A 16630-nucleotide genomic window follows, 5' to 3' on the forward strand; every position below is an offset into this window, starting at 1 on the left:
TCTCTTTTGATTTTTTACAAAGTTCGAGGTTTCGTAAACATAATTCTAATTCTTCTTTTTTTTCTTAAGAATTTTTCTTTTTATTTAATTTTGACCCGCGATTTTCAAGTAATCGTCATGGAATCCTTCCTGATTCTTATGAAACAGAACAATCCTTTTTAAAAGAATTGTTCTGTGTCATAAGAATCAGGAAATTTTATATTCTTTACAGCAGATCTTCTAGATATCTTTAACTGCTTATATACTTTTTCTATTTCGTTTCCCACAGGCTATGTTCATCCACGATTCCTACAAGAAGGAATACGACCTGAATGCTGCCGTACAAGTATTAATTGACGGCCTGACAGGAAATTATTCTCTCCTTGATGCCTATTATACTCTTCCGGTCTTCTATGCTAAAAGCCTACTGAACGTCACCGCTAATCACTGCAGCAAGGATCCGGGTACAGGTTCGTTCATCGGCTGTTAGCAATAGGGAAATAATTGTTTCTTAGAATATATGATGACAACTGATGATGGGAGTATAGTTTACTTTCATAAATCGCAAACGAACGGTTTTCAGAAATTTATTAACAGTAAAAAAGTGAGTAGATAGTAGTAGTGAGTAAAACAGATGAAGTAGTAGTAGTAGTGAGTGAGACAGATGAATTTCATTTACATTTTTTCAATCGGCTTTTATATTCTTTTCTTAGACTTGTCCAATGATTCGCTTTATCTTTTCTACGATTATATTTTTCTCTGATTGACAAGATCAGAAATATCAGAAATACTGCTTAATATTCCTTTTTCATATTTATGTAACAAATGGGGAAAAGAATTCATATTACAAACTTTAAAAGAAATTCTTTCAGGAATTTAAACTTTTTTAAGAAAACAGAAACAGAAAAATAAAATAAAATTTTTCAGGAATTGAACTTTTTAAGAGACTTTAAAAAATTCGATTTATTTGGACAAAATAAAAGTATTCTGGAGATATTTCAGAAAATTTTATAGAAAATTAGATATCGTTATAATACATTGACTAAATTATATTTCTTCAAACTATTTGATTTTAAACGTGTTTTTTTTAATAAAAGAAGGAGGGTTTTTTTTGAAGGGGAGGGAGGATAAAGATTATTTTCCATGTTTACATGTTTCAATATCATTACCCAGCTGCCTCAAGGCACTTTGAATAATGGCTTGCTCTGACCAGAATTTGTCTGTTTATTAAATTATATTGGCCAATATGAATATGAATCTTGCCTGATGAGCCTTATTTAGCAGATAAGTTGATCACAAAAGTAACTTTTTTCTTTCATGTACCACCCAAAGATTTTACTTTAATAAAGGGTAGTTAGGGAAGATTTACTTAATAAAATCAGTGCCATATGTTACTGAGTAAAATGCACTGTTTTCAGAACTAAAAAAATTAATTTCCATTAAAAATAACGATAATAAATATAAAATAACCAAAATAAAATCCTACTACAAAAATGCTAAATTGAATATTATGTACTATTAAACGTTTCATCTATTAGCCTCATAGCTCATGGTCGTCTTTTGACTGTACTTGTATTTCCTACTTCCTTCGAGTCAACATTTGGTCCTGAAGAATCAAGTAGCAATGAAACCAAAAGCTTGGGCATATGCTAAAAACATTGATATTGAAGAACAAGAATTTTCACATGAATTTAATAGTTTTTCTGGAGTTTTAATCCTCCAAGCGAATGGGCTCAAGCTTCTGGAGAGCGGTTAAAATTAAAGACTTTGCTTGCTACAGGAATAACATTTTTTTTGGTACAAGAAGGGAAAAAAGAATTCTTCAGGTATTTTTCCTCTAGAAAAATCACTTTTGTACAGTAGAAATTTTCCTGTGCTTATAATTCATTTATCTTTCATCACTGATCATGTAAAATTTCATTAGAGATTGTTTATTAATTCTAGTTAAAGAAATTAAGCAGAAAGGCACGCGTTTACTACACAATATCAACTTTCTTGCTTGAATTCTTGGATAAAATATTAAGAATTTAAAACGCAAATCCTGGGACTTATAAAATTTTTAACGTATTATAGAACCAGCAATGTGGCTGTACAAAAGGACACAATTTGCTATGAGAGTGAGATAGATTTTTTTTAAAAAAATCAAATCCGGATAAAGAATTAATATTGTCACATAGATACTATGATATAGGACTCAATGACACACACAAGGGGTAGAGCTAAACCAATTTATTAACTGAACTCAGAACTGAGAATACAGTGACTGACAAAACTTCTGCTTTTATACAAGCAAAGAAAGCTCCAGAATACTCTTCTGGAGGCAGGAAGAAAAGTCCAGAACACTTGTCTGGTAAACTAAAGAAATGTCCAGTATCTTCTGGAACATGAAATAAAGGAAAACACAAAATCAAGGAATTAAGAATTTACATATACAATTAATCGCATCGTCTCTAGTGGGATTCGAACCCAGGTCTCTTGATCATGAGACCTATGTCATGACCATTCGGCCATGGAGATCCGACTGCCTTTCTTCAATGCGGCAATATCTCCTAAGGAAAAATTCAGATTTATGATCAAATAATCTGATTCGGTGGAATTTAATAAGTTGAAAACAAGTACTCTTGCCACTTTTCAACATAAAATTAAGGTTGAATGAAAGAATTTGATCAAATTTTAGATAAAAAGGGAGATTTTCTTCGATTTTCAATTTATATTTAGTCGCATCTACTTTTAACATAAAAGTAAAAAAAGGTTAGTTTCATAGGCCCTGGTGTAAGATGTCTAATGAAAGATCATAAATGGGAGGAAAAATTAAAATCGATCGGAAAAAACTATGGATTAGCTTAAAAGACATCAACTGGACATTTTTTAGCAGTGACCTGGATCCTTATTTTACAATGGTAGTGAAAAAAAAATTCAACAGAACATAAAGAAATAGATTGCTAATTGAACTTAAAAATAAAACTTTTTTGTGAACTTTCAGTCTATTTCTGAAACTCTTGGCGGATTCAGTGAGGAACAAGATGCACTTTAACAGCAAACACTTTAGCAAGAAGTGACACTTTTGAAGAAACAGTATTATCTGGAATATGAATAGGACCTAAGCATATGAAGACCTAAAGCATTTTCTCTTATTTCCTGATCCAATTCCATATTTTTTATTTAATTAATGCAACAGAAGATAGCTGCATTAGTCATCAAATTTTAGAGCGCATATTGGAAATAACTAAATAAAGTGGGATTTCGATCAAGAAATAAAAGAAAATTTTAGAATACAGTAATATGGGCTAATTTAAGATAAAAGTAGGAATTCATTAGGAACTTTATTAGATTAAGAGATCTAATAAAGTTATATATGAGTGTTATACTCAAGTATATATGAGTGTTTTTAAGAAATGTCTCAAATTTGAAATTTTAGATCCACATTGTTATATTATCCTTATGTGGCACAATAAAAAGATATTACTTTTTGAAATCGGCATAGCGTTAATCACTTGATTTATATCAACCAAGACAATCAGTTGAATTTTGTCGGCGTATACAATTTGAGATATGGTTTGAGATGTTGGTTGACAAATGTTAAAAAAATATATAAAATATCAATTATTAGCTACATTATTTAAAGAAGGTAATAGTAATAAAAGTAAAATTAAAGTAAACTAAAATAAACGTAAAATTAAGTAAAATAATAATGGAAATGTGTGTACAACAAATTTTTTACTCTTTCGCATGGTTTTTGTGCAAATTTATTAACGAAATGTCCGTAAGAAAGGCGAGTGCGCGCGTGGTTTAAAAGTATATTGCATTATGCTATTCTATAATACCTTCTTCTTGCGTACAGCCGACCACCCCGCCACCACTGAACGTAGCAGTATCGACAGGATTGCTATTCTATAATACCAAATCCTTTTTCCCTTCAGCGGGATAAGAAATATCCTTCTAAACTATATTCTTGCTCTGTGTTTATTAAATTATTATTTTGACAGAACATCTATTATCTAGCTTACAGGAAATTGAAATCTGTGTTTTCTCAGTTGAAAACGTTTCAAGAATAACTAGAATTTTATTATACATATCAAGAGCATAAAATAAAAGAATCAATTCAAACGTAGTTTAATATTTAGTGTATTTTTGGATAATCAGAACGCCTATCAAAACTTCGAAAATCCATAAATAAATGAAGAAGTATTCATGAGTAAGCATGGTTTGTACTGGAAACATTGATAGAAAAAGAGATTTTTTTTTAAAAAAAATAATAGTTAATAATTATAGATAGAAGTCGCCAGCACGAATTATCTTTCTGAATATTATAAACAGCATTAGGAGAAAATGACTACTCAGTTGATTTAGATTAAGCTATGAATTAGGCGTGTTAGATAACTGATTGTATATTCCCTATTTCAGGTCTAGATCTGCTGTAGAAGCCGAAGAATAAATAAGGAATGAAAGAGAAACAATCGGAAATGATAAGCTCTTCAGCATTGGCACTGAATTATCGAATTATTGCAATTGTAACATTAATGTTTGTTTATAATAGTGTTACATCAAAACTTTTTTTCACATACTCACAAAATTAGAATCAAACAGAATAAAGAATAACAATGTATAAAGTTACGAAGTGGTCGACAAATGGATGATATCTCTTTGAAATCAACCAATATAAAGGACGTAGAAGAAGCATTATTCATTGAAAGCAAAGGCATTGAAATTATTGGGTTTTGCAATTCACGATAGATTGACATTCTATTGAATTTTTAAGCAATTCATTCATCAGATTTTAAAAATGTAAAATTAAAAATCTATGGAGGTAAAGTGATCTTATATCTTGGATTGATGTCAGTTTTGGAAGAAATGACCTGTAGAATTTCGTTTTCTACTTGTTAAATCGAAAAAAAATTAGGTTCTGAAAAATTCTCCCGCACGAATTTTATTATCCATAGAATATGTATACTGAAAATCATAATATTCTTACTATAACGATTAATGGCTGTTCAATATTGAGATTCCTTTGAATTAACTAACTATCGTTGTGAGGCAACTCTTTTTATCCTTGAGGAGTTCATTAAACTGAAGAAAAGATATCACAATTTAGTTTGGAACAATTCCAAATGTAATAAAATTTAAATTTAATAAAATTTCAGTTATTTCTGTAAAGATCACCAACAAGATACGACATTAACAGGCAAAAACAGCATGTCATAATCATTCATTCCTTTGCAAACATCAGTACATGTCACTTTATTTCAATCAGCAATGAATCTACCATTTAAACACAACAACAATTCAGAAATCGGATGGCTTAAAATTAAAATTGATTAACATTCGTTAAAATTAAGAAAAAGTACTTTTTAGAATACTACTCGATGTATTTATTGCTAAAGATAAAGTGGCGAAAACAACATCTTGCTAAAATTATGCTTAAGGTTACTGAAATAATTGGGATAGTTTTAAAATAACCATTAAAGCATGTTATTATTTCAATTTCCAGAAGAAGAAGCTTTACAGAAATTACTGGATACCAATGGTGAAGCAATAATTGTCAAATATTCTGTATGGATTGGAGACAAGATAAATCTGGCCCGAACTTGGGGACTGAGAATTCCTGCCAATAGCACCATTTATGCTGCTATCGAAACCGTGGCAAAGATAGACAACAGACAGAAGTAAGTGCATCAGATTCATTATCAAATGTTTCATAATTTATTTGGAAATTAATGTAAATTCAAAAGAGACTTGCTGCCAAGTTTTGAATGGATAACTGCAAAATTTATAACACTAAAATTTTGTTTTCCACAATTATGACATTTATAATAAAGAAAACTTAAAGCAGCTTGCAATGACAAATTGAAATTTTTGTTTGTTTTATTAGCAGTTAGATGTAATCATAAATAGAAGGTTTTTGTCTATTTATAAACATTTGTATATTTAGCTGTGCGAGATAGTGGCTATAATAAGCGTTATGCATTGATTTTTTTCATTCTTTTCAGTGTCAAATACAGCGTTGTGGAAGGCAAACCATACGTCAAGGCCGTGAACGGGATAGAAGACGATCCCGAAATGGGAACGTACTGGTTCATTTACTTAAAATCTTCCAACTCCGACGATCAACTAAACATCGTGGAAGAAAGTATGTCGCTTTTTTTTGAAATCTCTGCTTACGCATTAAATGCCTTTAAAATAAATTCGTTATTCATTACACTGTTATTAAATAGCGTCTAAGTTTTAATCGTTTTTTAATATTTTTTCCATATTTTATTAACCTAAAGAAAAATATCTTTCTTAAATAGCGTGAAAGAAGAATCAGTGATAACAAGTTTTCATTTTTTGTAAATTAGTCTTTTTTCTTGCAATTGTTGCATACAATTCAGAAATCTGAATTTAAATGATGACGGAGAATAATATTATATTCGATTTCATGGCAAATATAAATTATAATTATTAGATATTCAATAATAATTGAAGTGCCATTACAAAAAAACTTTTGTTTATTCACGATTTCGAGCGAGGGAGCTAATTGAAATGAACTGTTATAAAGTGAATAGCTATGAATTTGAAGTCAGCATGATGTGCCAAATTCAGAACTCAGAATGTTACAGTACACGCATAATAAATGTTTAAAAAAATATGCCTTAAAATTTTCGTGAAAATATTAAAACTTTTATTCACATAGAAATTGCTCAGTAAATATTTTAAAATTTAATTTAATTGAAAGTAATTTATTTACTTTTGTAATCGTTCAAATTGAAACAAGCAAGAATATTGAGAATAAACATGGTTATAGTTTATGCATCCTTAAAATACTGTGTCAGTTCTTCCAAAATTATCGGAAAACGAAAAAAAGAAAGCTAGTATTAAGTTAAAATATTGGAAAAGAGTTGCCTACTGTAGAAGTAGATTTCAGAATTTTCAATTCTATTAAGGTTCGATTTTAAAGTTTTAAGACATTGAAGGACGACCCTCGTAAGCTATCACAGAGACTTGCGATTAACTCTTCTAAATACCAATACTGTACAAAAATTAGAGCATTTTCCATATTATCTAATGCAGTATCTACTCTTGAAGTACCTTACGAACATAAACTCCTCTGGAATGGAAATTCAACCTGATTACGATTCCCTATCAAGCTGTTAGGATATCGTGTGTTGATATGTATTCCTACAGAAACTCATGTCGCCTATTTTTCATGGAAATTCCATTAATTTAATTCCGTTGCAGAATAAATTCACTTCCCCCTTTTTATTGCGTAATTAATATAATTGGTAATAATTAATTAATAATGAGAGTCATTAAAAATATTTGAAAGTACTTGAGTAAGCATTCGTCTTAGAAATTATAGGTCAAATGGAATGAACATAAAGACGATCAAATGTCATTTGAGATTACTGTATGATCAAATTATTTACTAATGATTGAAATCATGAAATATGTGTTGAAACAAATTATAATGAGTACTAACTATAAAATTATTTTTATTTTCGAAAAAATGAAGATGGTCGATAAATATCAAGTTTCTGCACGTAACAGACTGGTTTCCCTACTCAGAGGGAAAATATAACTCATTAAGTCAAGAGTTCGCCATACTTGGGAGTTTTGCAACAGTGAGATATTTGAAAAGATCAAAGCCCCATCTATAACGATAGCTATAGCGTAATGTTTATTTGATAGTTCGTCATTGTCAGAAGTCATCATTTTTTATCGACTGTTTTCCTCCATTTTACAGTTGAAGCGTAATTTTAATTTTTCTATTTTAATTATAATCTTCCTTTTCTTATGCTTGTCCTTTCTTTGCTCATTTTTTCTTATTTTTTATAGTTAGCAAAAGAATACTGGATGCAAAATGTGCTTTTTGTATCTAAATTTCATTCTCTAGGTCCTGCGGATTTGAAACTGCTTCCTAATCAAGAAATAATACTGTGGTACAAACCTGCTCCGTGGATCGGACCGATCTTGAACTAAAAGGCAATTGCATCGGCTCAGTTATCTTTTTAAGATCACCTTTATATATATATCTTTGAAATAATTAATTTGCTATTTTTCTACAATTCAGTTCATAGAGTGTTTAAAATAATATATATATATATATTAAAGTTTTTATTTTTCTTATTTCTGCAAAATTCCACACAACAGAAATACTTTTAATACACATACATTTAATTTGCTTACATAGTGGACATTAGGAAGCAATCTGTTATTTCACTGTTAAATAATATTGCTAGATTTATTTCCGTTTAATGACTGTTTCACTTTGCAAATTATATCGCTTACAAATTTTTATAAAATTCAGTAAATTGATATGCATCAAAATATGTCTGAAAATTAATAAAAATTATACTATTTTTTTTTCTGGGCGTTCATTCAAAATATTCAGTGGTATTTTCTGAAGTATATTTTGAACATTATTTTCGTACTGAAATATCAGCCTTCACTTTTAATGATTTGTAGCTGTTCGCGAAATAAACTTTACGGAAAGCTTCAGTTTTGATTGCTCTTTTTATTTGTTTGCTCCTCTTGCGAAAGAAACCCGATATTTAAGGTTTTATATATGAAGCGTTTATTCCTGTATAATATTCATTTTCATTTAATCCTAGTCTAATTTTAATTGTTTGTATGTTTATTTATAAAATATATTTAAGTAAATTTCATATTTATGTAAATTTTCCTATACACACTATTTTTATCCAAATTTGGAATAAACCCTTGAAATTTGTGATTCGGCATTGTTATATTTTCAAATTTCAGTGCTTCGAAATAATTAATAAACAGTTTCAAACCCCAACCTTAAACAACTTAACCCCATCCGGTAAAATGACGAGTATAGCTCGCCATTCTTTTTTCATGCCATACAGCACAATGACCAGCTATACTCGTCATGCCACTACTGAATATGATGATAAATTTGGTTTAGAATTCCTAGCATACTGAATCGGTTAGCATTTTTATCCCCTATGTTGATGTCACAGATCCCTACCACATATTGTTTACCGTTAAATTGTCTTGGCCAAATTGATATTAGTCAGTGATCTCATTCTAATAAACATTTTGCGTGAACATCTGTCTTACTAAAGGAAGAAACATGTTGTGAAATCAACACCATAATGAATAACAGTTGTGTAGACTATGAAGATCAAGTTAATTAGAGGAATCCAGAAAAATCAGAAGAAAAAAGCATATGTTTATGATGAATATGATATGGATATGAAAAAAATATTGGCTTTATATCCAAATTCCCTTCTGGGCAAAGGTTTTTTTATTAAAAAATTCTACAAATAATTTTTTATAGCCATTGTATATTATATTACTCAATATACCAGAATCAATAACTTTTTTTTTGTCAGAATTTAAAAATTCTACAATTTTGTTTTTACTTTATTTCTATCAAATATTATTTATTATATTATAAAATTGAATTTGTAAACAAAATTTGACAGTAAAAATAAAAGATTCCATATCCTTTTTTAAAAATCATTATTTCAAATTGAGCTTAGATTCAATTATTGTGAAAAGAGAATGGATATTAAAAATACAATTAAATTTAATCTTGCAAGTTTTCCTTTTCCACATTTTCTTAAGTTAACATCGCTATGAATTCAGAGGCTTATTTATTTTAATTACAATGATTAATAAAATTAAAATCAGTGTCTAGAAAATTATCAAGTAGATTAATCAAAATATTCATAAATTTAAATGAGTTTTATACTTAGTGTGACTGTCTATATTCCTGTACTGAAATACTTAAGATTTGAAATAATTTTATCTCTTGCATTTGTTTAAATAAAATTTTCTAATGCTTAATTTTTTTTAAATGTAAAAAAAAAAAAAAAATTAAAACTCAGAACATTTCTCTTTTTCAAAAAAATTTTCATTCTTCACAAAATTAAAATTATTATATTTTTCTAGAATTGTTTTCAATTAGGATGGGGGAATCTTTCTCTAAAGCATGGCACTCACTTTACCAGCTTATCTTCCAACTGGTTTGAAATTTACATTTCCCTTCAAAATTGCAAAGTTTTAAATATTATAAGAAAGAATTAATGCTAATTTTTTTTCTGGATCTAAGTTTAAACATATACACTCTTAGATATATTTTAAACTTTGAGTCAGACACTTTTCTGATTCTGAGCAACTTTTACTTAAACAGACTGAAGAAAAAAGTTCTTATTTGACACTACAAAATATAAAAGTACTGATTTATATCCTGTAGTATACAATACTTAATAACTGAAGATAATACTTTAGAGAATAAATGATCTAAAGTGCATTTCTTGTCAATAATCAGTTAATGAAAAATAATTCAAAATGGACTGCCGAGTTCTCTCCCCTTCTTAATAATTTAGAAATATATTAATCATGTCAGCATTTGGGATAAGTTGGTTTTAAAGAATCTTGAGGATGGGATAAATTATGAGTTGTGTTGTGACTTTTGGCACTTTACAAGCCCAGTGACAGTTATCTAATAATAGATTATAAACATAATAAAATTCATAACATTATGAACATTCAGAATTGGCAATTTGGGGTTCTAAAATCTTTTAGTAATTTGCATCAAATGTTAGATAGCATTTAAATGATGATCAATTTGGCAGGCACCCTTTTCATCCCTATGAGACAGAGAATTTAATTTTGCAATTAGAGAGTTTATTTAATTCATGCTGATTCATTTTATTAATGCCACTAGATTGCATTATTGATACAGAATCATATAGATTGCTGATTGGACAAGTAAACTTTTTTGGATCATCTAAGGAAAGTGATACAAAATATATGTGTTTACACATGAAGTTTGTTATTTCATAGTCATGACAAGAGCATGAATAGGTAGTTGTACAAAGAAAACAAATACAATAAGATATAACACATTCATTATTACAGAAGTGATTTATAGAAATACAATAGGTATTATTAGATGAAATGACATTCCACTTATTTTCACTTTCTTTTCCCTTGATTGATTTTATATACCAACTGTAATTCTAATCATTAACTAAATTAACCAACTCATTTATTACTTTATCCACATGTTTAGTATTTTTCCCTTCTAAGAAAATATGTTCCAAACTCCTGTGAAAACTTTCAGCATGCATGTTTGTATTGATTTTTACCTTTTTTCTAAAACAAGAAGCCCACATTGCAGGCCTGTTAACCTAATTATTTAAAAAATAATCATAAAACTTTTTAGTATCATGTCATCATGCAACATTTCAAAAAAATTGTTTAACGTGACTTGAAAATTTTCTTTATCTAATTCATATATTAATGTTTTTAATGCTTTATATACTTCAACCCTAATTTTTTTAAACTAACATAGATGTTACTGCCAATTCTTATCCGCATGCCATGCGCATAAAAGATATTTTTGGCAAGATTAATTCAAGCATTTTTTTTAACATTACTGTATCGTCACTCATAAAAACAGTGTTTTAAATTGCTGGAAGTATTGGATTTATACACTGAAATAAATGTGTGATCATGTTTGTATCAACAGTCGATGTAATGCAGAATGCTACAGAAAGCCCTTCTTGATACTCATCTATTTTCGAAAGGGTAATCAACTCAAACTGATATCCAGATATACCATAAGTTGAATCAACCCATACCCTATCAAAACCAAAACAATTCAGCAATTTCTTTTTGAAATTTTGTCATTAAAATTAGCATGAAGTCCTTCTTTGCAATTATAGAATGGTCCTCATCCTGCCATTTATAAAACAAAACAGGACTGTTCTCTTCATTTTACATTTTTTTTAATCCATGCACAAACACTGACTTCATTGCTTTTTATTACAGATCTTTGTCCATCTAATGAAAGACCTTTCTGGATATTGTGTCTTATCTTTCTGGATATTGTGTCTTATCTTTCTGGATATTGTGAAGGTCTATCCTTGTAATTAGTTGAGTTCGATGAAGACTGCTGTCAAGATTTTTTCTAATGTCCTTTAAAATTATCTTTTCTTTAACCCCTTATAAGAATCTTCTTTAAATAAAGAAGAAGAAAAACAGACATTAAAACCTCGGTAATAATTATTACCAAGTGTTCTCTTTCACAAAAACATAAAAATATGAAAATAAGATAAAATACCTAGACAATGATCGTGGTACAAAAATCACAAATACATATCAAATGCAGAAAAATATAATGGTATATTTAAAATGGAATTAAATTTCTTTCTTTTCTAATATTGATATCAAATCATATCTGCATGATATTGTAAACAATTGTAAATTTAAATAATTTAAAAGACATGTTAAGCATCTACAAATATTTATTATATATTTATGAGTAGTTTCAGCTAACATACATATATAGCTTACACTATCTAAGCACAAACATACCTGTAATTGCTTCTTTATCTGCTTTAGTGATGGATAAATGACTCAAATTCTTTGCATGTTTATAATGTTATTTATAGTATGATACCAACACTTTCGAGTCTATCTGTTGCACTTGAATATTGGATGTGTTGTAAAATACCTATTCATACCTTGAGCTTTTAATTGTCTCTTTATATCATCTGTGGTTTGTTTGTAATTACCACTTCGATTGCACATTTATTTCCTTTCTTGCCAGAGAGAAATATTTTGAATCGGAGTTTTTCTCTTCTTCAGTTAGCCATGTGCAAAGATCTAGATAAGAAATGAACAAATTACTTAAATGTGAAATTATAATACAATTATGCATATTACATGCTAAACATAAGAACATCCCTATGAAACAAACAATATTTCATCCAGCTGTGAAATTATCTTAATTTTATAGATGCATGCAAATTTTCTTAATTCTGATGGAAATTCTGTAGAATTGATTTTTAATAAATACTGCCAAAAAAGTAACATTATATATATATATATATATATATATATATATATATATATATATATATATATATATATATATATATATATATATATATATATATATATATATATATATATATATATATTTTCCCTTCTAAGTAAATATGTTCCAAACTCCTGTGAAAACTTACAGCATGCATGTTTGCATGGATTTTTACCTTTTTTCTAAAACCAGAAGCCCACATTGCAGGCCTGTTCACCTAATTATTTAAAAAATAATCATAAAACTTTTTAGTATCATGTCATTATGCAACATTTCACCTATATATATATATATATATATATATATATATATATATATATATATATATATATATATATATATATATATATAGTAACTTCATTCTAAAATATTCTCTTATTTCGTGATCCAATTCCACTTTCTCCACTCAATTAATCCAAGAGAAGCTTTATAAAATTGCTGAATCGGCTAAACGCTACCACTTTCACACGCTCGGCGTGAAGTGGTAAAAAATGTCAAGTAAGCATATTCTTTCTTGAAAGATCCCTGTGTCTCCCTTACATGTGATTGACATGCGTCAGAAATCCCTATCAGAATCTTATTTATATATTAGCACTATGAAGAAACATTTTCCCTATCAAAATCTCAGGTTATATAAGACAAGGGATAATTTATTTCTCGCTCCTTCTCCACTTCGGTTTTTGTACTGCGCTATGGCGGACGTCTTGTCCGCGTCTCTGCTTGTAAATAATTATGCTTTCCGGATGGATATTAAAAATAATTAAAAAAGTCTCTTCAATGTCTTCAAACTGCATCCTGCTTCACATAAAATAATGTTACACACACACACATATATATATATATTAAAACTATGCAACTCAATACAAAAAAAAAAAAAAATGCTGAACGAGCACTCTGAATTAGAATGAATAAAATTTGAATACTCTGAGTAAGTAGTACATAAAGATTCTTTTATCTATTGTCAGTTGCTCCACTAATTGGGGAAAGATGTTTCAATGCAGCAAATGTTTTTTGAACATTAAAGAGCTATAATGTCTATTACGGTTATATTACATTTACGAAATTATAATATTCCGTATTAAAGTTGTCAAACTAATCGCATATAAACCCAATGGCGAATTTTTTAATCTCACAGACAATATAAATCATTATCTTTACTTTAGGAGAATTATTCATTTCTATAAAACATAATGCTTTAATTTGTATCACTGAGTAGTATTGTTTATTTATAAATACTACTAAATCATAATTACAACAATTTAAAGAACCTTTAAAAAAAGCAGTACAAAAAAGTTTTTGAATCATGACTTTTGTTCACTCTTCAAAATGAATTAAGATTTAATTATTATAATCATATGCAAGAAGAATAATTTTAAGAGTAAAAAAGGTGAAACACGATACATTGAAATTGATATTTACATCAGTATGCAATTAATTAACAGTACGATCAACTGAACATTGAAACAATATTCTAAGTAAAAATGATAAACAATTGTTATTAATCCATGCGAGAATTAATTTGGTAAATAAGCAACAATTTGTAGACATTTAGCTAAAAATAAATACAATAATAAAAGATTTAGAATGATAATAATAGAAATCTATTTCACTACTGAATAGACGACAAACAATAATAAATATAAAACGTCTCATACATACCTTTGTATTTTTTAAATTCCAAATTCTGACAATTATTAATATTTGGGATTTCATGTTCATGCATTAAATGAGGGGTTCCTAAGCTCGCTAAGAAAGTGAAACTTTTGTGCCATTTTTCTTCTTGAGAAGATATTGTATATTTCTTTACATCATGAATATTTACTCTGTGCTCTGACAGACTTTTTATATTTTATTTATTTTGAAGAACATCTTTCCTCACAATAAATACATGGAAATTCCTTGATTACACAAATAGATTTCACTCCATGAAGTCGAGATTGATGCCTCGTTAAATACTGTTTATGATAAAATTCTGCACCACAAATTTCGCATTTGTAAATAATACTTAAATATATATCTCAATATCAAAGAGTACATGGTTTCTAATAATATGCGTGTCTGCACATTAGGGTGGACAATACGCCAGGGAATCACATGACCAGAACAGCCAATCACGTTCAAAATCTTTGTTTTAAATATTTCGGTTGCTTTTTAAAATATGTTTATTGATCTTTTACTGTTTCTCTCGAAAGAAGATGTGACTTAACCTAGTGTTAGTATGGGAAAGATGAATTTGAATCGTAGATTTCCAAATTCTATCCATTATAATACATAACTACCATGCGCACGTATGGAACTCAGAAAGGAACACGTTTTCATTAGAAAAAGAGCAAACATTTCGGAATGACTTTCCATATTCACCGTGCAGCGGCGCTGAGATCGCCCCGAACAAACTCGTAAAATAAATAAATGTAATTAAATAATTACATTATCAATGTAACTTACTGTTTCTATGTGATTCGATATTAGATTGAATCATTCTTGATATGTTAAGGAACAATACAAGAGCGTAAACGAATGAAAACATCTTTTTATAAATCAAATTATATATTTAAAATATACTTATTATCGAACGCCTTTGGATTAATGAATGATGAGCAAAGAATATTGAGCGGCGATCTCAGCGCCGCTGCACGGTGAATATGGAAAGTCATTCCGAAATGTTTGCTCTTTTTATAAATCAAATTATATATTTAAAATATACTTATTATCGAACGCCTTTGGATTAATGAATGATGAGCAAAGAATATTGTGATAAATGTATTCACACATTGTCTATCATTTGTAAACAAACAGCGCACGATAGAGCAGCATGAAGCATCCACATTATCTTTAATAATATAACACTAAAATATTGATGCAGTAGGATTTCGTTTCGATATCTTGAAATCAAATATATGAAGTTACCGAGTCTGTTATCACTTCTGGTCCGTTTTGGAAACCTCACATAAAGAGATATTGACAAATGATGTCAGTTGCAGAGAGTCCCGCGCAAGCGCTCGTCTTACATAAACAACTGCTGAAATTTTGCTCTTTAGACGCTGGTCTCCAACAGTAAAATTTTTTATTTCTTCTCGACTCGGTACGAGACCAAATCATTCGTTATATACCATAATCAAACTGACAGTGCTCACAGTGTTCTGTAGCGCGATCTATTAGCGAGATTGACGCCACATTTTGTTGGAAAATTAAACAAGACGGAAGACGAAGGATTCCGCAAAAAAAAAGTTCCAAAGGTCACCGCTAGGGGAATATGTGGCGCTGTGTAATAGAAAATAGAGTGTTAACAAATGCAAATCAATACGGAAATAAAATTACCTTTTATTTTGCACATTCAAATCATGTTCAATGTGGCTGCCGTGTTTGTGGACCACATATTGCATTCTGTGCACAGTATTCACAACAGCAGAAAGTAACATGTCCGCATAATCTCTCGTACAGTCCGTGATATGTTATCCTTCAACTTAGCCAGGTCCTGGATAACTCCTTGATAGACCTTGGACTTAAGGTAACCCCCATAGCCAGAAGTCGCATGGGGTAAGATCAGGGGACCGAGGTGGCCATGCAGTTGGAAAGCAGAGGCTAATGACTCTTTCTGTTGTGAATTTCAGCTGTTGTACTTGTAAAGCAACGTGTGGAGGGGCTCCATCTTGCATGAAAAGGATTTCCCCCGGGCATTGTCTTTGTCTTTACGGAATGACAAAGCTGTTCAACATGTGGTGATATTTCTCTCCGGTAACAGAACAGGTTACCGGTCCTGTCGGGGTAATGGTCTCATGGAAGAATGGACCTATGATAAATTCTACTGTGAACCCA

General features: G+C 29.4%; 1 protein-coding gene across 1 annotated transcript in view; it reads left to right on the forward strand.

Moving 5' to 3' along the window:
• LOC129975647 (uncharacterized) overlaps positions 1–8082 on the forward strand; it is a 39904-nt gene extending 31822 nt beyond the window's left edge. Inside the window, exons 7-10 of the mRNA XM_056088745.1 lie at positions 269–449; positions 5468–5642; positions 5967–6106; positions 7850–8082. Coding sequence (XP_055944720.1) covers positions 269–449; positions 5468–5642; positions 5967–6106; positions 7850–7935 — 582 coding nt within the window. The 3' untranslated portion in view covers positions 7936–8082. The remainder of the gene's footprint in view (positions 1–268; positions 450–5467; positions 5643–5966; positions 6107–7849) is intronic.
• The last annotated feature ends 8548 nt before the right edge of the window (positions 8083–16630 follow it).

Source organism: Argiope bruennichi, chromosome 7 (genome assembly GCF_947563725.1).
Source record: "Argiope bruennichi chromosome 7, qqArgBrue1.1, whole genome shotgun sequence".
NCBI lineage: Eukaryota > Metazoa > Arthropoda > Arachnida > Araneae > Araneidae > Argiope > Argiope bruennichi.